Source organism: Drosophila subpulchrella, chromosome 3L, assembly GCF_014743375.2.
Source record: "Drosophila subpulchrella strain 33 F10 #4 breed RU33 chromosome 3L, RU_Dsub_v1.1 Primary Assembly, whole genome shotgun sequence".
Classification (NCBI taxonomy): domain Eukaryota; kingdom Metazoa; phylum Arthropoda; class Insecta; order Diptera; family Drosophilidae; genus Drosophila; species Drosophila subpulchrella.
In genome coordinates this window covers 17361021-17386312 of record NC_050612.1, presented here as the reverse complement: position 1 = coordinate 17386312, position 25292 = coordinate 17361021, and the positions used below count along the sequence as shown (strand labels likewise).

The following is a 25292-nucleotide window of genomic DNA, read 5'->3' as shown; positions in this document are numbered from 1 at the left end:
GCTTTTACCCATGAACCCATATCACATGTATGAGGCGTTTCTTGGTGTCTTCCTTTAGATTTCCACTTAATAAGTGTTCAATTTGGTGGTGATCAAAACGCGAACACTCTGATCAAAGGCTCCACAGACGGCCAGGCCCAGTTTATCCGGATGCCAGTCGAAGCAGTGAACCGGTTGAGTGCTCAACGTGGCTGCACTGACCATGTTCAGCGTTCCGGCCACTCCCAGCTTGTTGCCATCCGAATCATCAACGACCCTCCTGTCGGGATACTCGTACTTCCACAGTCGGATCGAGCCAGTTCCTCCGCCCGTGAGAAAGATATCCCTGTTCTGGGGCAGATGGCGCACCACCCACACGGTGGCCTTTGGACCGCTGATCACGCCATTTGTGCCCACGCTCCGTCCAGCGTTGCGCTCCTCCACATAGCTAAATCCCTTGGTTGGGTGCTGGGTTCTCATGTCGTAGACAAGGAGTCCGCCCTCCAAAGTGGTCACCGCCAGCTTGTTCATAGGAATATCCCGGCGATCGAACTCTAAGCCGCAAATTCCGTTCTTCATGGTGGCCTCCCAGCGCACGGAGAGTGAGCGTAGGTCGAATATCTTCAGATCCCCGTTGTCGTAGCCGGCGGCAACGATGCGCTCCTCGGCGTTGTAGGTATTTCCAAAGGCCACGGCCCAGCAATCCCGGCGAGCGCTGCTCTGGTTGACGCCATCTCCCATTTGCGGTGGCGGCGACATGTCCACCACAGGAGCTTGCCCCTGGCGGATGTCCCAGACCTTTACGGCGCCATCCCGGCTGCCAGTAACGATTTCCGGGGCTCCACAATCGATCTGAGTGCCGCCAATTGCGTCGATGGTGTTGATGATGCCACTGTGGGCCTTCACATTGTAGACCGGCAGATCTGGTTGCTCCATGTCGCTGAAAGTAAAGCAAATTAGACTGGTTTCAATAAGTTTAGGAGGGACTTTGCTTACAGAACTTGCAGCCTGCCCTCGAAATCCCCGATGGCCATGTGGCGGTTCCTCAGCGAAGCTGCCCCAAAGGTGCCACACTTGAAGGCCACCTTCTTCTCCACGGACTTCACCTTAACCAGCTTGTCCTGGTTGAGTTCGTAGATGTCCATGATTCCATGCCCGTTGGCCTTGGAGCCAAGAACCACGAACTTGGCGGAAAGAGGCACCCATTTGGTGTCGTACACCGTGTAGTTGACAGCCTCGTGGAGGTGCTCGATCAGCTGGGGCTTGTCCATTCCGAGGATCTTATTTATGTGACACTATTGTATGCTAATATTCCCAATGCGGCCGGTGAAAAGTGAAGGATTTATCGGAAACAACTTGTTTTGTTGTCATAGCTACCTTCTGCTTCTTCCTCAGTGTGACTGCGCTGGTTCCGGCTTGAAAATACCAGCTGGCTGACTAAAAATACTAAAAACCGATAGCATACTGTTTTCAAGCTATCGATGAAGCAGCTTTTTAAAGCTTTGCCGCTGTGTGCTTAATATTTTTTTCTTCCGTTTTACTCTCTCTCGGCAGCAAGAGCAGAAATCTGCCTTACGGTTGCTTACGTTTGCTTAGGTTTGCTTACGTTTGCTTACGTTCTAACATAACGATAAGACAGCTGTTCAAAGCTTTCCATTTGAAAGCTTTGCCGCTTTGTGAGTTAAATATTTTTTTCTTCGTTTTACTGGGTCACTTACTGTTTTGCCTCGGTCGCTGTTTCGCCGTTTCTCTGTTTCTCCCACTATTTCCTTTTGGCGCGAGCATCTTTTTTTGGCGTTCGACCCCCCAACAACAACACTAGCAACAATTACAGCTGCAGCAACAACTTCAGATATAACGACAAAAAAAAAAAACATTTTTCGTGTGTCGCAAGCGACGCTTTTCGGTAATAAAATCATTGACGTGCGGTTAAATAATAGAAAATTAATATTAATGCAATAACGGATGCGGATCTAAAAATCTATTTAGCCTTATTTGCCAGCCTTTTAGCCAGTTTTATGTAAGTGATAATTGTGTGGGCAGAACAAAAAGTTACTAAAGTGTGCTTAAGTTTCAATATATGGATGCGATGCATGCGCCACAAAAGTGTTAATCAAAATTTTACTGGCAACAAGTGATACAAAAACAAAGGCAACGGGCGCTATCAAAAGTTGAAGGTGCCAACAAATCTAAATCGACAATATAGACGACAACAACAACAGCAGCTGTACTCGTTTGGCAAACGAACTGAGTGCCAACAAAAATTAATTTAGTTTTCTTAAGGTAAAACCAGCAGAGATTCCTAGTTCCCACATTCCCGAAATTATTATACATATTGCCCAACATTTCTTGATTTCCGTTTGCTTTCGATTTCTCGTCCATTTGGGACAATCAAATTAATTGTATATTTTATCAGGTTTTTAATTGCCTTTATTGTTTTTTATTAGCTTTTCCCTCCTTTTTGTTCTCTATTAGTGCACTTGCACTTGACACACAGTCATCGGTTGAATATATAGTGTATCTAGTATGGTAGAACATGGTCTGCTCATATATAGACGTATATAGCATGTTTATGTCGCTCTTCCGTTTTGGTGACTTTTTGCCAACCTGTCGCGTCGCTGGCTGAGAATACCCTCTATACAATGGGATCTGTTGATAAGCCGCAGCTCTGGGAAAAACAAATAATGAATGGCGCCTAATTGGTTTTTGCTCTGAAAAAATGTATATATTATGCATTAAGCAAAATGGATAATTTTTAGAATCTATAATTACAACCAAAAAATTCCCGTAAAAAGATGACTTGACAAATCAACTTAGCTCTGAGTTATGGCATATATGTTTGGCATTCTATGACTCTTTATTGATGTGAAATAAGTAAAATTAAAAGAAAATTAAACACTTTACGTACTTATCACTCAAAGACTAATTTAAGCTGATTATTTGCAGCATTATCAGTTATACGTGAGCTGTAAAGATTGCGTTTAATCGGGGCCTTGAGCACAAAAGTAAAACTCTCAAATTTCACACATGTTTTGGGTCAAAAGATAACTAATAATTCGATAGTAAAAACCAAGAAACTGCAGCTGAAAGGGATTAAATTATTTAGTGATAGACAAAAAGCTTAATTTTTATAGTAAAATTCTAATTTAAATATAAAATGTAATATTTTACTTTAATAACATTAATATAATATAAACATAAATTGCTTGACTTGTGTATATTCTCTCTATAAACAGAGATACTTTTCATTTTCGAGTTATACCATCGCGCTCTCAAATATATTTTTGATCAATTAAACAATGTTTCAATTGATTTTTATTTTTTTGTTTCCATTGCGTTGTCAGAAGTTTGTGCGTGCGCACAATAGGGAAAATGGAAAATATTGCAGCCCCAATGCTTCCCCGATTTTCCCCGTCAACCCCTGGCTCTACCGCAGAAAAACAAATAAATGCCGCACAATCGAAATCTAAACAAAGAGATATAAAAAATCTGCCAACTGCCGCAACAGCACTTCCACAGAAGCTGAACAAGGGAAACTCAAAGTCCAGCCCACGAACATGAATGCAGTTCGTATCTAAACGGGAGCTAAACATGGTGTAGGGGCAGTTCTGTGGTCAAATCGATGATGAAACTGGATTCCACCAGAAAGGGTTAATCCGCTGATAAGGGCGTGCCGCATATAGTTCGTGATCCCACCCCAAAGACAACGTCTGTCGACGTTTTGAGCTTTGACCTTATTTCAAACGCTGGGAATTGTTACACAGAACATAATATTTGCTATTTCAGCAAGGGGTCTAAAATTAGGTTAGAAAGTTAATCAAGTATTTTGAACTTTGATTGACATGAGTTTAGTATTATTTTCTTTCTATCAAAACCCCAATATGTTCAAGAATTTACATATTAAAGGGGTAACCCATTGTCTATCAACGTTTCTATCAACCTATTTTGGGCTTTATAAAAAATGACTCATTTTACTTTCGATTGTCGTACACTCATAACTGTTTGGCATGAATGAATCAGACAACGCACTTACTAGATAAATATTACTACAATTATTTACATAGCTATTATCTTCTAAAATATAATTTTGCTTAGTAATAAAGTCAAGTTAATAAAAGGATTGCTGGTGTTTAACTCTCTCATTATTTCTATCAAAAGTAAAGTTTATAAAAAAGCTCGCGTGCTCCATAAATTTTCCCCATAGCCAGACAAATATTTTGCTAAGAAATACCCGTTTATGTACTTCAACGTCATTTTTATCACATCAAGCGGACAGCATCAGCTGAATTTGGAGAACAGAGCCCCGGGATCAGATTCCATTTCTAGTATTTGCCTCAGTTTTCTTCATTAGCCTCAACAAAGAAGTCGATTCAAGTACGTCAGTAAAAGTCACAGCGGATCAATCATCATGATTGAAGTACGTATCACCGATTTAATATACCAAAGTTCACTTCAAAATTGTCTGCGATAACTCTGACATTTGGTTTTCCACTTACGCAATCAATAATATGATACCAAAAGCACTGCATATGGTGACTAGAAAAAGGGGAATGCTGACGCTAACTGTAACTATTTCATGGCCATTAGTTACTGATAAGAACAGGGTCAATATATCGGTGCACACCTGCCCGTAGATTCCACTTCAATAGGATTACAATAGAAAATACTTACACAGCAGAACAAAACTTTTAATTGCTGTAGTATTTTCATTAATATTTCATGTTCTACTTGACTTTCCTCAACCTTCAAACCGCCGAATTGTTCTATTTAAATTTCATAGAGCTTATAAACTGATACTCAAACAGATAATATAATTATACTAAAAACACCGCAAGTATTATGTGTCTTACTAAAAAATGCTTTGATGCATAAATCCTTTTATCACAACCTTAAGTATATGTCGAAAAAATATTAAAATTTTACCGACTGACACATTAAGCTATACTTTAAAGTACTTGCGTAGCTGTTCTTAAAAGGTTACAATCTAACTTAAATATATAAAAATAATAAAATAATCGATTTATATAAAATTGTCATCAAAGAAGACCCCAACCCACATGTTTTAGTTCGCTGAAATGGCGGGTTTGTCTCTGTGCCGAGGTTAAAACATTGATTAACGAGGGCTGATGGCAGTGCTCGTGCTGCTGATAAGCAAAGTGGACACTTTCGATAAGAATTCAGCGGCGATTTTAACTATGGCACTTGTGCACCCCCTATATATAGCGGCTTTACCCTTCCGTTCGGTTCCCTTCTGGGCTAATCTCGCTTTGGTCATGTGCGTTTGGGCCCATTGCATAAGCTTTTTGGTCTGGGCCAAATGCGGGATCCCGTTTTTTGCACTCTGTTTCCACAGTAACCGGTTCGTTGGTAGTACTAATGAGTGCCCCGCAATTGCCGGCAATACTACAATAAACCAGGGGCATCACAATTAAACCGGATTCGAGGTGTTTGTTCTATATATATATAATAAGCTCGTTTTTTATGGATAAGATCGGATTAGTCATTACTTTCGAAAATTAAGCGAAAAAGAGAGAGAGCCCCACAATTACAGAGAAACTAAGGGTACCAATTTTGGCGATACGATCTTGTTGAACGTACAATTTTTAGATGATTCGGTAACGAATTCCAAGGAAACGACCTATTAATAATTATATTTCTATGACCCTTTATTTATATATTTATATTAATATTTTAGCAGACTTTTTGTTTTATTTTCGAGTTCATCCTAATTTTATGTTGTTGGGTTATTTTTTACCGTGTAAGCCCAAACCTATCATATTCAATTCACACGCTTTAATTTGAAATGCAAATGCATTTGAGACAGTTGATCTCGATAGGCCAGCGATCTTTTGATCTTCTGATTGATTCCATATACTTAGCATATAACTGGGGGTATTTTTGGTTTCTCAATCACCTCGCAAAATTTTGAACTTGACATTGGCAGCAAGGTTTCAACTGATTTTGACTAAACAAAAACTGGGGAAGTACTACTAATGAACATACATGATGCAAGTGGCGTTGCCGAACACAGCTTTCAAAATATATTTTTGTGTTATTTGTTGGTGTGTCTGGCAGCCGCTTCGTAGATCCGGTTTATGAAGTTGTTTACTTTGGATGATGGAGTGCCATTTTATGGTCACTTAGCAGGAATTGTGTCAGTTGGTAACGGGGCTTTGTAGGCTAACTAAAGAGTGTAGTTGTATGTTATGGCGGGTGTGGGATTACAACCTTTGATCCACATTGATTAAATATTCTGAAGTCTTTAATGTAGCTTGAATGTGTGTTCAATTTACATTGTAAATACTTAAATATTAAATTCCATTATTCCATTTTTATTTAATACGATTTTATGAATAGCACAAAGTAACCCCAGTATGGGTTCTAACTTCTATATAATCCAGTAAATTTATTTTTACCAAGCTTTTGTTATCCTCCTATTGACACTATTTGTTCATTATAAACCCTTCAACTGTCAATTGTGGGTGGTTGCTTAGACATTGGCTATAAAAGTTATCTACCATGAACCGATTATTATGGGTTTTTATGGTTTGAGCCAATGAAGCGAATGACAGAATGCGCAAAATGCCCTCTACTGTTATCCTATTTATCGCAAGTGTACGGTACTTTATTGAGCACTTAGCAAGTGGCTTTCGCTAGACGGTAATTGATGATGAACATCTTTAGAAAATACGTCAACAGAAGGCGGTTGTCAACGCTGCGTATGCGTAATAAAAGCCTATACAGAATATTTTTGGCGGGGAACTCTACAAATTTAGTCAAAAATGTGCGACCACCCAGAGAACGCATGTTGATCAAATAATTAAACCTATTAGCATTCGCTATGAAATCATGATTCATTTTAACCGAAAAAGTTCACGATTTTGTGGATATTATATTTAAAGATCTGTCGGTGATGATAGATGCTTCAGTCGTGCGCGGTGGGTGATAAGGTTAGCAGTTAAAGATGCCTGTGGTTTTTCTTCGAAAGTGATGCTAATTGTTCGTGGTTGGTAGATGTTATCTAACTGATGTTGTGAAATACTCGGTTTAGTGTTTGAGATTATATGTTCAAAGTGAATTGTCGAAAATTTTCCAACGTTTACTATCTCCTGCTTTTAAGGTGTCAATGGTGATAAAGAAACAAATTAGAACAAGCACTTAAAGATTTTTAGCACATTCAAAAAAGTTATTTCAATGGTTTCAGATAAGATGAAAGTCAAGATTCCGTATTTTAAAAATAAGTCTTTGATTATAAATTTCCAAAATAATTCTAAAGTTCTAAAGAATACAAGAGGTCGAATGTCTTAAAGAATGTTGAACTTAAAGCCGTTTGTTGACATGTATCCACAAAATGTAGAACCCTAATGTTATTAAATTTTAATCTTAAAGAACGTTTATCAAACTAATACTTTATTTGCTTTTCAGAAACCAAAACACCATCTTAAAACCTTGCCCAAAGGAGCTTGGAAGCGATTAAAAGACTTGCACGATCGTCAAAAGAGGCGGCGTCACTTACTAATAGACAATAGTTCCCAGGATCAACATATCGACAACGAAGCCGGCACTTTATTAATACCTATTGTACGGAAAGAGAACCCTTCAACCAGACCCACTGGAACAATACCCAAGAAACCCAAAGCCGCTGATTCGGATCTAAGTTGTCCAGTTTCTCGCTTCAGGCAGTTGCAGTTCCAACGCGACCTTTGCATCCATCCTTTCACAGACACCAATGTGGAACGCGGTAGGAAACAAAAGGACATAGAAGTAGTGGAAGATTTAGCCAAAATGCCTAGTGACAAAGAGAGTCCAGAGTAAGTTTTAATTAAGGATAAGGTTTTATAAAGAGAGATAGTAAAATCCCATTTCTTGCAGAGCCAAGCCACTGAACAATAACAACACAAACGGAAATGGTGGCAGTGCACCAAGTAAGCCAAAGAATCAGCCAAAGTACAGCATCCACCGGGATGTGCTGACCCACGAGGTGGTGATCAAGCAAACGGGCTATGCGGCCCGGGACAAGAGCATACCGTCCTCCCTGCAAAACTGCTGGAAGGGCTGGAACTTCTTCGCACTCTTCACCGGCGTGATCCCCATCCTGCAATGGTTACCTCAGTATTCACCCAGGAGAGATCTTCCTGGGGACATTATCGCCGGCTTCACCGTCGCCATTATGAACATACCCCATGGCATGGCCTATGGTATTCTGGCAGGAGTTTCGGCGGGCAATGGTCTCTATATGGCCGTGTTCCCAGTACTGGCCTACATGTTTCTGGGCACCTCCAAGCACATCTCAATTGGCACCTTTGCGGTGGCCAGCATGATGACGGCAAAGGTGGTGGACTCGTACGCAAATGTGGATGACCACCCGCATGGATCGGTGTTGCTGTCGAATGGGACAGCCACGGCATCACCTCTTCTGCCATTGAATTCTTCAGTACTTACGGACTTTTCTACCTCAACCAGCGCATCACCTCTTTCAGTCTTCGAGGCCACAACTGCATCGACGATTCAGCTGTTGAATTCCACTGTAATTGCGGATCCCATCACGAAGTTGGAGGTGGCAACCACTTTGGCCCTCACCGTTGGCATTGTGAATGTAAGTTTATTTTAGAAATCACTTTGGTATAGAAAATTTCATTAATTTGTCTTCTTTTTCAGCTCTTGATGGCTTTTCTACGACTGGGAACCCTGTCGTCCCTGCTCAGTGAGCCCCTGGTCAATGGATTCACCACAGCTGCAGCTTGCCACGTGGTCACCGCCCAGCTAAAAGATGTCCTGGGCATCTCAGTGCCCCGTTACAAGGGCGCTTTTAAGATCATATACAGTGTTATCGATGTAATTAAGGGCGTGCCGGAGACGAATCTTGTGAACTTTGGCTTTTGCATGGCCGTGATTGTATTTATGATGATCTGCAATGAGATCCTAAAGCCACGCCTGAGTAAACAGTGTCGCTTCCCCCTGCCCGCCGAGCTGATCATGGTGATCGGTGGCACCCTGATCTCCAAGTGGTTTAACCTGCAGGTCGACTACAAGGTGAACCCGGTGGGTACGATACCCAGCGGCTTGCCGGAGCCCATGCTGCCACGCTTGGATCTTGTGCCAAAGGTGGCGGTGGACTCAATAGCCATTGCCATAGTCACCTACTCCATAATCATGTCCATGGGCCTGACATTCGCCAAGAAGCATGGCTATGAGGTGAGGCCGAACCAGGAACTATTCGCCATGGGCATTGGCAACATGGTGGGCGGCTGCTTCTCCTGCATTCCAATGGCGTGCTCCTTGTCGAGATCCGTGATCCAGGATCAGACGGGTGGGGTTTCACAGATCGCTTCGTTGGTCTCCGCCTCGTTGGTGGTGGTCACCCTCATGTGGATCGGTCCCTTCTTCGGCAGTTTGCCCAGGGTGAGTTCAAAATATATCTTGAATGATTTTATTATTTTATTCAATTTAATATCCCTTCTCTTAGTGCGTTCTGGCAGGCGTAATCATAGTCGCCCTGAAGCCGATGTTTATGCAGGCCAAGGAGCTGAAAAAGTTCTCTAAGCAGGGCAAGCTGGAGATGTTCACCTGGATATCCACCTTTCTGTGCGTGGTGATCATCGATATTGACATCGGGTGGGTACCAACCAGCTGTATTATATAGAATTGATTTGATTACCGAATTAGTACTGTGTATTTCCAATTCTTCTCTGAATTTCGTATTAATTGGCTTATTTTCCCTTTACAGCCTACTGATTGGCATCTGCATCTCTTTGTTGGCCCTGTACATCAAGGGCCTGAAGCCCTACTCCTGCCTTTTGGGCTACATGCCAGAGGCTCCGGGAATCTATATGGATCTCAATCAGCACCGCAATGCCATGCAGGTGCCAGAGACCCGCATTTTCCGCTACAGTGGGTCGTTGAACTTTGCCACAAGTCTGTTCTTCCGGCGGGCTCTGTTCGAGGCCGTGGGTCTGGACAAGATTCCACTGACAAGGATCAGCAGCAGTAATAGCAATAGTCCGAGTAGGGGCAGCAAATCGAGCTACTCTCCGGTTTCGCAGAACGGAGGGAAGGCGGTCAATGGCCAGTTGGAGGAGTCACCTGGCGCTTTCAAGGTGCTCATCCTGGACTTCTCCATGCTGGGACACATAGACGTGGCGGGATGTCGCACACTGACGGATATCAGCAAAGAGCTGAAGGTACGAGGAGCCCGCCTGCTGCTGGCCAGTCCCGTAGATCGGGTGTACGATACCCTGGTGCACAGTATGGCCCTCAGCGAAGGACCTTTTGAAATCTTCCCCACGCTGCACGATTGTGTGGAATATGCCAATGCCTGTCGAACGGCGTGAGAGGAAGTGGGTCATCCTGATCCTGCTCCAGGTTCCCATAATAATGGGGATGCGGACGCAAACCACGTTTTGTGATATGTCCAAGTGATAGCTTGCGAATCGTAGCACCAAAACCCCTTCATAGTTGCTAAGTCCTATTTTAAACTGATTAGAAACAATGTCGCCGTCTACAATCAAGCAGAATAGGCTAAGTTTGTTTAAGTGCCTCCAAAATATTGATTTTTGTACTTAAAGCATACACAGCCCACCAGTCAAGGCAACCGAAGAACTTCAAGCGATCAACGCAGAGCATTGATTTAGTGCAATTTGTACCAAAATGAACAATTTAAGCACACACAATTAGTTTTTAGGGTTGATATGTATGGAGATGTATAAACTGTACATAAAGATTAAACTGAATTTGTTGAAATTATTGGGGTATGGTTTCTTAGCTGGGAGCTTGGATTGAAAAATGATTTTTAAATTTCTTTTATATTTGCGCAGCATACTTTTAGGCTATCTGGAAATCCAATTTAACTTTTACTGAATAAAATGTTTAAAAAAATTTGTAAATAATTTTATCTAAATTATTTAGAGTTTCACGTGTTTAATTATGTATGCAAGCAAAAATATATATTTTTTTTATAAACTAAAGCCAACTTTCAGGCTGTGGCTTAAGATTTTTTATTGATGTGATAATGTCTTGGACTGTCATAATCATCCTTTGTGGATTTCTGGTTACAATGGTCCATTTACCTTTAATGATGTGAAGTGGATGCTGTGCTGTTCTGGTAAGAATTATAGCAACATAATATTTATAAAAAATCACTAAGTCACGAAAAGTTTTGAGGTCTTCAAATTTTTAAGAAAATACAAAATTTAAACGACAACTCTTTTATAGTTTAGCAATTATTTGTTTTGTTTTTAAAAGTTAAGTAATAATAGTAATATTTTTTTAAATACATTTTTTTAAAACAAGTAATTTTTATGTGGGCCAGGCGGCAGTATTTCCATGAACCGATCTGGTTTGCGTTTGGAAAAGTTAAGATTGATTTTCCATGACCATTCGGGTAAAATGTTCCTTCTCTGTCATTTGATTCATAGATTTATGTATTTCAGGAATCATGAGATACTTGCAATTTGAGTCGGAAATACCTGACCTGATCGGCAGACAGAATATCCAGCTTTTGGCTGACACATCGCCACGTACAATCGCTGAAGCTGACACCGAGCAATTAGCAGGCACATGACTAAACTGAGATGTATTTTTTGGCTATTTGTTTGCTCAATATCTATATGTTTTCGGGGGAGGAGGTGGAAAATGCCCTGAGCGGCGGCCAAAAGGGAATACAATTGTTCCAACTGATTAGCCATTAAATGACTTCTGCCCGAGGCCACAGAATGCACTTGGAATTTGTTTGGATTAGTATGGCACATGGGAAAACTACATGACTTGAGTTGGTCAAGATCTGAGATTCGGTTGCGTTTTGTGGTTGTCCACCAAAATGAATGCCAACCCTCAAGTTCGAATTTTCTGAAGGTGACTTTAAGTGAAAATTGAAATTTATTTCGGTCAGTATTGGAAAAATAAGTTATCTATTCTTGTATTATCAAGCTACAATAAATTCTATACAATTAACCCTCTGTAACCTCTCAACTTGTTTATTGAATAATTCAAGAGCGCAATGCATTCCCATAGACTCATTAATTTATTAATGAAATATGCAAATTATTATCGATCTGGAGATCAGAATGTGGAGAGGGAATAAGTCAAGTATTGGAATTAGAATGGCGCTCGAGTCAATAATGATATTATATTTTCCAGAGATTAAATACGTTTGTTTTATAAATGTTTTACCTTTTTTTCATTTTACACCCAAGTAATTTTTTGTGTTGATAATTATGCACAGGCTTGCTTAAATTTTAATTATATCCTCTGCTACTTATTGTCATTTGGTTGTAGCCCCCATCTTTGACTCATTCCAATCATTTTAAGTGCTACAATTTAACGCTTCTGACGCTTGTCACCTTCGGCGAGCTCAACGAGGCTTTCAACTCGCTCACGTTAATCGGATCTCAGTCAGAATATTTTCATAGGCGAAATTGACTTGCTTAAAATCGAATTAAGAATTCCCCATAATATTAATGATGCCTTGGCACTTGTAAAGGAACCACGCAGCTGTATTCGCCAGCTTCGATTTTTGTGCAATATTTTATCACGAGGCGCCTGCATACGAGTGTTTGGAAATGGATTTTATGGCGACTATAAAACGCAAAAGGTTCCCACAGCGAGTGTACGAGATGCAAAATCAACAGGCAGAGTAATTGTTTTTCATATTTTATTTTTATTTCTATTTTTGCCATGCAACTTCCACATCTGTGGGAAATTAAGGGGCGGAGGCGGGTGGCTGTTAACACGACCATAAAAGTGCTAAACATGCCAACAATTTGAGCGTTTTTCAACCGAGCTGTGGAGTGTAAGCGAGGCTCCTTCGATTTCTTGAGGGGGTGGAGCTATTTGTATATAGGCAACCAACTCTTTGACCTTAGCTTGGAAATTGCCTACGAAATTACTCAACGCAGGCAAAACTATTTGTTTGGCTAACAACAAAATTGAGCTGTTAATTGGCGAAGGTTACCTTCTAATGCAGCAATTAAACGCGTTTTACTCAAAATAAAGGGCTACGGAAGGACATGATTATAATATAGTTATATAATATAGTTAATATAGTTATACTTTATATGTATGTTCTGTTAAAATCTAATTCTGCACAGCGACAATCAAAATAAAAATGTTATTTATAATTTAAGTGCAAATATTGTGTCAATGGATATCAGCACATTATAATTTTAAGCCTAATACTTATAATAAAATATTATTATATTTTTTTTTTACCAAAATCCTTTTGTTATATGTTACCCGAGCTCATAACAAAACCATTACTGTTGATGCCAATAAATATTAAGATAATACATAGTGCCTCTATATACTCACTCAAAAAATAAATCACTGTTAAGCTTACAAATTAGGCGTCATTTTATAAGAATACTAGACCTTATAACAATTTTTGGATAGACCTTATTTTACCACCGATGTCAGCGATCCCTACCACAGACCATAAACTGAAAAATATCATATTTCGTTTGCTTATCAATATTTATTTTTTGCAATTGCCCAAAATGAGACAAAGGTGATGGCTGTGGACGGAACACATTTTGTTTGCTCAACGGATTTTCACATGCCGAATCGGCAAAGGAAGTCGGGGGAAAAAAACCGAAAAAATAGATGAATAAATAAAGAGAGGTACGAAAACATTCAGAAGTATTTGCGGTTTGTAAGCGCGCAGCTCCCCCCTCCCCTTGCACCTGCAGTTCGAAGCCTCCAAAATCGGGGGCTCAAGTCGGAATTGTTGTAATTTCGAGAGACAAGACCAGAAAAAGCCCAACAACGAAGCTCTTTGTGAGCGAAACTAATAAAAAACCAATCGCCGCGACTGTTCCCACAACCAGTTTCAAGCGAGCTCTCGAGCGGTAGAGTCGTCGCCGCCCCACATATAGTACCATAGTATTATAGCTCCCCGAACCACTCACTTTCTGTAAGACGAGCGCTAAAGCGAGGCTTAAGTCCATAAGACATCAAGTGAAACACATATTTATAGCTCCGGGAAATATCCCGATAGTCCAGTGATAACTCCGCTAAGGATAATGCTACCTTGGCAATTGTGACGTAACTTTAAAAGCAAATGTTAAAAGCAAGCCCGCAAAAAAAAAAGTTGTTTGCCATGGGAGAACTGCAATTGACAATAACAGCAACAACAGCAACAATCGAATAAAAACTCAATAACAATTATCAACTGCGAGTGAGGCTCAAAACAAATGCAAGAAACCTGTATTAAAAAAAAGTTTAATAAAATCCAAGAGTAAATATTAACAAATATTGCATAAATTGTTACCTACGTAAAATTCGCAAGCTCTTGCGATCTGAATGAAATACGATAAAGCGGCAAAGAGCAGCCGAAAAGCAAAACAAAATGTAATAAAATGATCGGATAAATGTCGCGGATATTATTTGGTTATTATATTAAGGGACATTCGAAAGTTAAATTAAATGGGTACAAATAATCAATGAAAAAATTTCGACAAACAAGTTTCACAAAAGTAAATGTGAACCAAAAATCCTTAACAAACTTTCAAACTATATGTACCACCGAAAAGTTAAACCTCTCGCTTACACATATTTTTTTCGATTTTCATAGCCACCCCGCCTTTGGGTACTGTCCATTACCATTTCCCACTTCCAAAGTTTCTGTGCATTCAAGTGCGACTAAAAATAGTAGCTGTTTCCTTTGACTTGGATTGTTTTGCTTTGTGTTTTTGCAAAACAACAACTTTAAAGGCAATTTACATACGCAAGCGCTGAGAAAGAAAACCGCCAAAATTGGTTACCTAACGAAAACTTCGTTTGTGCTACGGGACGGCAAACTTGTAAGTATATTTGTTTATTCATTAATGTTTCAACCAAATAAGGCAGTATTTTTCCAAAAGCGTTAGGTTTATAAATTTAGCTAATCAGTCAAGCAGTCAATAGCAAAATAGAAACTTAACTGAAAGTTTTAACAGAATGTTAGTTTTATTGATAGAGGTTTCTAGTTAAGTAAATATGATCTAAAGAACTTAAAGTTTTCTGATTTAATGCATAAATGAAAATTTTTCTCTTGTTTTATTCCGTAAAACATTTTAATTGTTTATGCACTAATTAGTTTAAGTTTTAAAGTTTAACAAATATTAAAAAAGAAAACCGATTTGATATATCAACAATAATATTTGAAGTTGTGGGTTCTTAAATGAGAATATATCAGTTTGCGCAGAATAGTTTTACCATTTTTAAAACCATTTAAAGTCTTGTAAACTTTTAAATTTTAACTTAGTTCCTTTGTTTTTACTCAGCCGAACCAACGAAACTAAATCTATCATCTGCATACAAGTTATGGATGGACCTGATGATTTCTATTTTTATAGACTTTCTCAACTTGTTTAGTTTTTGAGAGAGTTAACATAAAAAATGTATTTTAGAATACAATGTAAAGGGGTTGTAAGTTCATTAGTTTCCAGATTATTTTCCAAAAAATTTTCCAAAATGTTGTGTACCTCCTTCAAGAAAATCCCCAATAGCTTGCTAGTTTTTCAAAAGTGAGAGGACGACGAATCCGAGTTTTAAGTGATCTATTATGATGTGTAGCACGTACAGCTGAACAATTACCATAAACTTAATTGGTTTCAGCTTACAAGCCGCAGATGTAGTGATTCGCCCCGCCGCCAACGCCCCGTCATTAATGGCGACTTTCAGATGACTTACTGTCATCCCAGGCACGATTCCCCCAACATGATAACGCCGAATGAAAAATAGTGAATATTCAGACAGTGTGAGAACATTTTTTAATAGCCCCGCCAATTACCTGGCGAACTTTGCTGCGGCTTGACTTATTTGAATTTGGAGAATAATGCTCGAAATGAGATGTCGTTTACCAGCTGCTTGGGAGGAGGGGGACTCCATTGCTCAGCCTGCAATTACTTTTAATTAGCATTTAGAACATCGCAGTGCCCCAAGATGAATCAGAGATGGGGCGGCACTTGTAAACAAGCCACTACAATTAGCTAGCAATTTTTCGGGCAGGCTATTACTTTGATTTATCTGTTTTGATTGCTCCAACTTCAACTGGGAATTCGCCTCGGCATCGCTACGCAGCGAACCCTTGAAGTGGCCATAATGCGTCGCAAGTAACCAAAGTCTCTTTTTAAGAGCCGTAACTGACAAAATCCACAAAACGTTAGCAGCCACCGCCGATAATGAACGTTTGTCTAGGCACATTGCGTTGGCAGCTTCGCAGCGGCGTCGCCGTTCCCAAAAGTGGGTCATGGTTAAGTGTACTTCGGTCGCTTCGCGGTTCGGACCCGGCTTAGAAACAGCAAACAGTCGGCCGAAACCACATCTGCGCATGCGCACCACTCTCCGAGCTTCACTCTCGCTTTACAACTGGAAAACCAGCGTTTGGCGGCGAAGATAGTGGGGTATATCACTAACAGATCCTACACGGAAGAAACTTTAAAAGACTTCATAGTTCAGTTGCACACAATTAGGTAATTCAGATAAAAAAACAGATTCTACGTTGACGATAGGTAAGCTTAACAATGCTTTCATACAGTTCGTTAAAATTTTTCTACAGCTTTATAGTACGTTTTGGTAGAATCCCATTGGTACAACATTAAAAAGTTTTGTTTAATTTTTCCAAATATATTTGAATAGGCTTATGCCAATAAAAAGTTAGTAAGTTAGTAATCTTAGAGGCTTTATAAAAAAGATCAACATCTTTGTAAAGAAAAAATTGTATACGATAGACTGTACTGAACCTTAGTATTAAAATAAAGGAGATGCAATAGGCCAAAATAATTAAAGTAAATGGAAAATTTAATTTCTCAACCACAGTTTACTAACCCCAAATCCAATCAAACCTAAGTGTAAAATAATCCTTATCTGTTTTCGCCGTATAGAGTTGTTGCGCCATCAAGAACCTCTGCATCTTTTCCTATCCAAAATCCCTAGCATCATCCTCCTTGCATCAAATTCCTATTGGGACTCGTCACCTTTAGACAAAAGTAAACATTTTATCTTTATTTGAAATAAATTATTTCCTATTTTGAATTGATTAACCGACAATTTTATTCCATTAAAAGGAAGACGATATGGGCTTCAGTTCGCGAATGGACTGCTGCGGGCAGTTCGTAAAGTACAGCCTTTTCATAGCCAACTTTGTGATATTCGTAAGTTTTTCAACGAAATGAAAATAAATAATCAACTTCACATTATTTATTAAAATAAAATTTTTATAATATAGGTGGGTGGAGCCATTGTCTTCTGCCTTACCCTGTGGACTCTGGTGGATCGCAGCTTCGTTAACGAGTTGCTCGGGACAAATCTTTTCTCAGGGGCTGTCTACGTCCTGCTGGTTACATCGATCATCATTTGCCTGGTGTCCTTTTTGGGCTGTATAGGTGCTGGAAAAGAGGTCAAGTGTCTACTACTAACGGTGAGTAATTAAATAATCAATACTGCATAAAGATAACAAAAGAAAATGGAGCTGAATCTCAATTATTTGAAAACAAAAAATAAAATTGTGTAACACCTTTTCGAGTATCGATAAACTGATCTTCATTTTAGATAACTTAAAATGTCTAATCAAAACTTAATTTGCCTTAAAAAATTAAAAAATATCATTTGTTTTAAACATATTTAAATATTCCTTAAAAAATACTTAAAAATGTACCATTATTCAATTCTACTAAGTGTTCCCTCCTAGGATTAGCTTGGGAAATCGCTGTTATTTTCTTCTAAACTATGATGCAAGACCATTTACCATTTTCATAAACTAATCTTTCTTCCTTTTGTAGTATTTCATAATAGTGGCTTTAGTTTTCGTCACCATGCTAATTGGCGGCGTCTTGGGTTACGTGTTTCGCGAACGAGTTCAGCAGACCATGCGGCAGGTGAGGCAAATCCATAAACCAATATGTGGCACTTTGTTGAACTCACCTAATGTTCCATAGGAAATGCGATCCACAATGGCTCTGTACGGCAGCAGGAGGGAGATCACCCAGGCCTGGGATTTGACCCAGGAGCGACTGCAGTGTTGCGGAGTGGACACGTGGCACGATTGGAACAGGTATGGACCAGTGCCCGAGTCCTGCTGCCAGGAGCTCTTTGGGGGCCAGCGAAAGGAGTGCACCATCTTCCCAACCATCACGAATCTGTACAACCAGGGCTGTCTCTATGTGACGACCAACTTCATCAGAGATCATGCGGCGGTTATTGGGGGGACCTCCATAGCGGTGGCCATTCTAATGGTGAGTAAAAGCCCATTAAATGAATAGAGCCATTTTATTTAAATTTCTGAACTTTAAATAAAATATTTTAAGAATCGGATGACTATATCATATACTATAGGATTACTATAGGAATGATCTAAAAATTTATTGGAAAATATTAGCCTCTTATTTTGGAAAACATTATTCAAAGCAGAATCCAATATTTTCTCCACTCTAACTCTGTTTTTTGTTACTTCAGATCTTTGGTATGATATTCTCCTGTCTACTGTTCAATATGATCGAATAGCGCCAAAGAGAAGGGGAATTCCATGGCCACGCAGGAAAATTTGCGACCAAGGTCCGAAGTCCGGAGGAAACCCATTTTTGAGTTATATTAAGAGTATTATCCAAATGTATGATTACGTTGGCTCTGCACCAGTCAACTGTCCGTTTGTATTATGTATGTATATACGAGTTTAGAAAACTAGTGAGTATTCGTGAGCGAGAAACTGGATTGTATTGTTATCATCTGTTTTGTATTATTTTTATATAATTCTGTAAATTTAGTCTTAAGCTCCCGTAATCAATAACCCAATGCAATTGTTAGATATAAGTCAGCTTTTCTATTGATTATAGAGAATTTAGTTGTCTGTCCATTGTTGTTTCTAATAAAATTAGTAAAAAAAATATTTTTATTTTTCAAAAATTATTATAATAGGTTTAACATTTGCTTTCTTTAGTTAATAACTAACTCAAGATCTAGTAAGAAAAATATCCGTCATTATATTTTTAAAAAGAATATAATTTTTAACACTCCATAACACTCAATTAAAACTGGTTCGGTTATATTGGGTTTATAGCCCGACAAAATTCACTTTGAAAAATGCACGTAAAAAACTCAATTCAATTTGATGTTTAGGCCATTTCCTGAATTCTTCTTAATTTTAATTGATGACAACTTTACAAAAATATTACCATTTTAGGAAATACTTTGTTATTTAAATTTCGAAAGGAAACTTAAAGATACTGTTGCATATTTTTGGGCAACGTGCGTTTATCACAAATTATAAAAAAGCTTAATATGTCAAAAATGTGATACCGTATTTTATAAAACGATCATGCAAAATATCGTAAAGAGGAAAAATATAGGTCACTGCTTTCAGTTTAGCACGGGCTTATTACCTTTTATCCAAAAGTTGTTTACAAAATTTATTATCAACTGTTGGTACCGATACAATTTAATTTTAGCGCATTCCCATCTGAAAAATGTAGCTCAAATAATTTGAGTCAAATTTATGGAAAATAATTAAAGGTAGGTTAGGTTAACCTAACCTAATTAAAGGTATGTACAGGTAAATACAAAATGTTATTACAAATTGTTTATTTTGATTAAAAATTACACTACTCTGATCTTACCACTATAATCATTATCTAAATCCTAAGCTAATAATACTTCCTATCATAACCCATGAATTTAACAAACAAGTACCGGAACTTGAATCCGTTTCCGTATTATTCCACCACTCCCAATTTCCGTTGTGGTAAGCCGGATCAGCCCGTGGATCGGAAGTGGAAACTCTGGCGCTAGGAATCGCAGTTCGACGGACTTGTTCCACCTCTTCGGCAAGTTCCTGCAGTTGGAGTGGATAAAGTTGTGCTAAATTGTATCGCTCGCAGGGATCCTTTGCCAAATCGAAAAAGCAGTGGGCTTTGAGGGGCTCACATTTAAATTTCGGGTCTAGAGGATTTTGTCCTTCAATAGGGGGACACTTCTCGGTGGCTTCGCTTCGCATTTGACTGATGCGATCCTCGGTTAATCCCCGATTTCCTAGGATGCGTTGAACTTCCGATTCCAGAACATGCTGTCCGTAGCTCTCACTCAAGGGATCGTCTTCGTTGGATTCCAGTTCACCTAGCCACTGATCGTATTGTCCCTCAAAGCTGCTTCCGTTTACATACTTTAGATTATCTCTCATGTACGAAGAGTAACCGAAAACTTCATCGAGCACATGTATCATCGTTCTGGGCTTCGGTTCTTCATTGCCACTCAGCGAAGGCCAGAGATTAATCCCGTCCAGCTGAAGATCCTGTGGCAAGGATACCCCGGCAGCACCAGCCAATGTGGGCAGCCAATCTACGGCATGGATAGCCTGGTTGGACACATAACCTTGCTCTTTCAGCAGCGGACTCCATAAAGCTCCAGCCGATCGAATGCCACCCTCCCAAGGAGATTCCTTTTGCTAATGGTAGAAGAAAGTAAATAAACTTAGATTTGTGTTTATATTTAGGTTTATCTATAATACCATCAATAAAGTATCAGCATTCGGATGCTATTTAACTAAAAGTACTACTTTTCCCTGCTTCAAATAAATGATTTAATCATGATAGTTACTTACCCCTCGAAAAGGATAGTTAGAACCAGCATTGGAGTGAATGCCGACAGTGGGCGCTCCATTGTCCGAGTAGAGCAAAATGATGGTGTTATTCAGCATGCCATTATCCTTTAGGGCACCAATCGTCTGAGCCACACTCTTATCCAGACTGGAAATCATACCTTTGAACAAAGAATATAGGTGAGGTAACCAATTCATATAGTTAACATTTCAAACCTTGGATGATCAACTCACCAGCGTAAGTGCGTCGCTTGGGATCCTTGATGTGGGCAAATTTGGCCACCTCCTCCTCAGGAGCCTGCATGGGATTATCCTCGTTGCCCGTGTGAACTGCCAAATGACTGAGCACCATGAACAACGGTTTGCTCTTATCGTGACTCTCAATAATCCTTTTTGCTTCGGAGGTGAAGGCTTCCGTGGCGTAGGTTCCATTTGCTTCGGGACAGGGTTCAAGATCCCTTCGGAAATCCAGTCCCGCCGAATAGTTCCTGTCGAGCAATCGAACCTGATGGTCGTAATAGTCAATGTACCCGTTGTAATAACCAAAGTGATGGTCGAATCCCCGCATTGTGGGAGTAAGGTCCTTTCGCCAGAAGCCCAAGTGCCACTTTCCCACCAAGTGGGTGGAATAGCCCGCCTCCCGGAAAAGCTCCGGCATCAGACGCTCTCGCTGAGGAAGACCCCAGGGTTCATCGGTTATAATAACAAAGTGCTGCATTCCTGAAAATATTTAATTATAACATGAAAATAACCTTTATTTGGTTTGTATCTATATTTAACCTGTGTGTATGGGATATTTTCCGGTTAGAAGGGTGGCCCTAGATGGAGTGCACAAATTCGGAACATAATGCTTGTTGAGCAGAATACCATTGTAGGCCAGGGCATCGATGTTGGGTGTGAGAATCTGATTCGAGCCATGAAAACTCACATCGTTCATGCCCTAAAATACAGTAGATTTTCGTATTTATCAGAGGTATCTTTTTCTTAATACACCAACTTACCATATCATCTATCAGTATTATCACTATGTTTGGTTTGGTGGAAGATCCCGATCCATTTGCCAGACTGAGTATGGCACTCACTACCAGCAGACCCTGAATTTTTCCTGACATTGTTTATACTCTTGGCTTTATAGGATCGTATATTTCCAAGCTTCAGACCTAAAAGAATATTTTTATTAAAAAAACTTTTATACATTGGTTATATATCATATAATATTCAAGGCTTTTATATTAGAAACCAATAATCTAATAAATGTTTAATCCTCGTTATAAATCAAAAACTGTATGTTATTTACCAATATGTTTCACGAAGTTGGCACAATGTCTACTTTTCCGAAGTTATTGAGTAATAGCTAGTAAAAGAAACTCCCACTTGCAGACAGTTTGAGCGATACTAAAATGTATTCGGTTTATTGCTTTTGGCAATGTGGTGAATTGCCAGCTTGTAACTGACTTGATTACAATATTGCGCATCCAGGCAGTATCTGCCGAATTTTCTGCGCCATAATTGGCCATTGTACAAAAAGCCACCTTCCACAGGTGCTGCTCCCCAACTTCTTCCCTCCTGACCTATCCCATGGCCCAGTGTGGCATGTGGCCGAAAAGTTCATTCAACCATTCGGCCGACTGTTGTCGTCTTACTTTGTTGTATTTTAGCAACAATTGTTAAGGCATTATATAAAACGAAAAACACATGAACACTTGCATACTTGTACTTGAGCTTACCTCCGCTATGAGGACCGTAATTTATTTTTATCTTGGCTAAAACTGTGGTTTAATTGACGCAATTGGCCATAAACAGCTGCCAACAATGAAATCGAGGCAGATAAGCGAGACAAACCATAAAATCTATGAACTGTGCAATTGTTTTTAGCATTATAGACGAGTTTAAGTAATGCTGCATAATTTGGATGGAAATAAAAGTGTGGTGCGAACGGGATGGGAATTTTCGTCACGACATTGTGACTGAGAATGGGAACGCCCAACTGTCAGGTGGTGACCTTCACAGCTTGTTAATATCGTGACCTTGATGAAACACATGTGTTGTAATCAATATCCAGTTCATCGTGCATTAATGGAAAGGTTCTTGAGTGTAAAGCCCCCATTAATGACACTGAATAGTTTAATTGAATCTAGTTTATTACATTAAAGCTTGTCATTTTTCCAATTCGGAATCTTTCAGGACTTAAGCAACGTGGATAACCACTAATAAGGTTCAACCACACTTTACGTTAGCAAATTTCCATGTAACCTGCTGTTGTTAACCAACTAAAGACATGTGGTAAGACATAATCGGGGTATTGCGAAAAGTTTTAATATTATGAAAAGTGGTAAATAAAAAAACTCGCGAAAAAATATTGTTGAGTCCAAAATATACATATTTAAGCTCCTCTTTTGAAATCAGAAATATAATGAAAAGGACCATACACCATATAAACATGGGCATCTGCATTTATTATCACTTTGTAATTGGTCACAATGTTTGCATTCAATTTGAAAACTAAGTCAAAAAATTTTTATATTTTAAAAATTCGCTGCTTTACTTTTTAATACCACTTAATCTCGGCATCCCTGAAATGTACTTATGGAAAGTGATTCTTAAGTGCAACCGTCTAAACTTTATTAAACCTTTTTGTTTGTCATATATCTTTATGTTTACGAACGCTTGAGTTCGTTTATTTCATTTCAAAAAGTTTGCTCTCTTTATAAGACATTATAAAAGCAGAGACTGTTTTTATACACATATAGATGTTATTAGCCAAGCAAAAACTGGTTCAGAACTTAAAGCTGTCGGACTTTTCGTAATATTTGTTCAAAAAATAATTATTTATTGGGTATATATGATATTTTACTTTGAAATTTTAATAATTGCTTTATTTATCTATGGTATTATTGGATTTATGCAAATAAGAATTTAGAATTCTGGAAAATTTTAGAAGAAAATGAATTACTTCTTCTTTTTAAAATATTTTTCAACTGTGCAACTAAGTTGCTTAACTTTTTTAACACTTAACACTACGCTCTTAACTGTTTTTCCGGAATCAGCTGAAGGTTTTAACGATGAAGGGTGATCGTCGGCGATCCTTCCCCCAGCGGCTTCTCCACTGGACTAACCGCTCCGCTGTATTTTGCCGCTTTTAAAGTGACAACGTTTTAGCCGACTCAGACGACTGTGACGTCACGGAACGTGCGCGAAAAATAATCGTATACAACTCATAGCACACTGCTATAAAACAGCCACAGAAATTATCGCACGAAAGCGAAAACACAACGCCATAAAAGCCAAAGCAAAAATTGGTTTTGCAAAGACAGGGAAACAAGGAAAAGCAAAGGTAATTTCGAAGGTCACTGAACTTTTAAAGGGTTCGAGGAAGTTCTGGAGAAATAAATGACAGGTATTTTGAAATAAGCATTACTTAGATTGTTAACTAAGGTGAGGGTTTTTATAGCTTATTCTTTTATAAATTGATTAGGTTGATAAGCAGCAAACGGGTTTTGTTCGATCTAATTGAATTGATTAGTATTCTTTTTCGATTTCGTTCGATTTTGGCCTTGCCGAATTTTGTACCAATTTAGAAGGTTAATGCTACTAGAACTCGCTGAATAAAAACAAAATATTTCTTAAGAGGCATGATTATTGATACATATTTAATATAAGAGTTTGTAATACATTCTTAAAGTTTGATTTATTTATGATAAGGGTATTTGATTTATAGAAACGCTTGTATAATATATGGCAGAGCGATACTCAGACTGGACTTTTTAAAATATCGAAACAGATAAGGCTGAAAAAAGATGGCACACAACTATTCTTTAGGGGACTTCCACTACGAAAATTCATAAGATTTTAAGTGTTAATCACCAATCCATAAAAGGAACCAACTATCTAATCACTCAAGTAACCGCACCAAAAAATATTTACAATCAATCTTATCAGGCCTATGAGTACATAGGGAGAGACCTATAAAAGCGGTTAGCAGATGGAAATGACCACAACACAACTCCAATCCTCAGACAGCATTATAACCATGTTCTCAACCAGAAGCTCTGTTATTGTGGCCGTAATCCTCGTCCAGCTGGTGGCTCTCATCCAGGGAGGTATCTACAGCACGGAGGACAAGTGGGTGTACCTGGACAAGACCGTAGACCTACCAGAGGAAGCGGTTCTTGGTGGCATCGATCCCAATGGTTACTACAACTACGTGGGTCGTGTGGCCTACAGCAGTAATATTCTGCCCGCCCGAGTGGTTCCGGAATTGGGCAAGGCCACATACAACACAGACACGTTGGGCAACCAAGCCACGTCCTACGAGGTCCTGGTGTCCAATGCCACCGTCAGCTACCACTGGATCCGCAGCTTCGATGGATTCCGGGAGAAGAACGCCGTATCCGTGGGAACCAACGCCTCAAACGACCGTGTGTTCATCTGTCGTATCCGTTGCGATGAGGCGGTCTTCATTGGAACCTTGTACCTGGCAAAACGGACGTGCATTGTCAAATACGAGAACCTGCCGACCCGCCAATTTGACAAATACGAGATCCTCGTTAGGGAACGCCATGCTGCTACCTTTTCTCCTTTTGTAGATGGATACATTGGGCATTGAGATTTGACTAAAAAAATAAATATTTATTGAAGTAAACCTTTTCTTTGGCAATTTTTGAATATATCGCTGACATATTTTCTAAATCTGTACTTTAACTGATGTCTTTCTTGTTCACCAAAATTGGAAAAAAAAATCCAAGCAAAA

The 25292-nt window shown here is 39.1% G+C and overlaps 5 protein-coding genes across 8 annotated transcripts; 3 read left to right on the top strand and 2 right to left on the bottom strand.

The window, feature by feature from the left end:
- Positions 1-3: 3 nt before the first annotated feature.
- LOC119553663 (WD repeat-containing protein 92) lies at positions 4-1264 on the bottom strand. Its single transcript, XM_037864174.1, has 2 exons — positions 976-1264; positions 4-919 (listed from the first exon to the last, which is right to left on the bottom strand). Exons 1-2 carry the CDS (start codon positions 1248-1250, stop codon positions 67-69), a joined length of 1128 nt encoding a protein of 375 aa, XP_037720102.1. The 5' UTR covers positions 1251-1264; the 3' UTR covers positions 4-66.
- Positions 1265-1678: 414 nt separating this feature from the next.
- Positions 1679-10704, top strand: LOC119554165 (sulfate anion transporter 1). Of its 2 annotated transcripts, none has more exons than XM_037864955.1 (6): positions 1679-1999; positions 7405-7790; positions 7852-8575; positions 8638-9381; positions 9446-9594; positions 9707-10704. In XM_037864955.1, the coding sequence occupies exons 2-6, from the start codon at positions 7765-7767 to the stop codon at positions 10308-10310; spliced, it is 2247 nt and encodes a 748-aa protein (XP_037720883.1). In that variant the 5' UTR covers positions 1679-1999; positions 7405-7764; the 3' UTR covers positions 10311-10704. The 2 variants fall into 2 exon arrangements, with proteins under 2 accessions (XP_037720883.1, XP_037720882.1); XM_037864954.1 differs by having other exon boundaries at positions 1679-2262.
- A 3077-nt stretch (positions 10705-13781) lies between these two features.
- Positions 13782-18836, top strand: LOC119553525 (CD151 antigen). Of its 3 annotated transcripts, XM_037863949.1 has the most exons (8): positions 13782-13885; positions 14546-14774; positions 16839-16943; positions 17022-17108; positions 17183-17374; positions 17736-17831; positions 17892-18188; positions 18409-18836. In XM_037863949.1, the coding sequence occupies exons 4-8, from the start codon at positions 17031-17033 to the stop codon at positions 18454-18456; spliced, it is 711 nt and encodes a 236-aa protein (XP_037719877.1). In that variant the 5' UTR covers positions 13782-13885; positions 14546-14774; positions 16839-16943; positions 17022-17030; the 3' UTR covers positions 18457-18836. The 3 variants fall into 3 exon arrangements, with proteins under 3 accessions (XP_037719877.1, XP_037719875.1, XP_037719876.1); XM_037863947.1 differs by lacking the exon at positions 16839-16943; XM_037863948.1 differs by lacking the exons at positions 13782-13885; positions 16839-16943 and having other exon boundaries at positions 14376-14774.
- A 682-nt stretch (positions 18837-19518) lies between these two features.
- Positions 19519-23651, bottom strand: LOC119553523 (arylsulfatase B). Its single transcript, XM_037863946.1, has 6 exons — positions 23573-23651; positions 21544-21702; positions 21323-21482; positions 20777-21262; positions 20546-20703; positions 19519-20389 (listed from the first exon to the last, which is right to left on the bottom strand). The coding sequence occupies exons 2-6, from the start codon at positions 21652-21654 to the stop codon at positions 19577-19579; spliced, it is 1728 nt and encodes a 575-aa protein (XP_037719874.1). The 5' UTR covers positions 21655-21702; positions 23573-23651; the 3' UTR covers positions 19519-19576.
- Positions 23652-24551: 900 nt separating this feature from the next.
- On the top strand, positions 24552-25184 carry LOC119553844. The gene has a single exon (XM_037864489.1). The coding sequence runs from the start codon at positions 24573-24575 to the stop codon at positions 25146-25148; it is 576 nt and encodes a 191-aa protein (XP_037720417.1). The 5' UTR covers positions 24552-24572; the 3' UTR covers positions 25149-25184.
- The last annotated feature ends 108 nt before the right edge of the window (positions 25185-25292 follow it).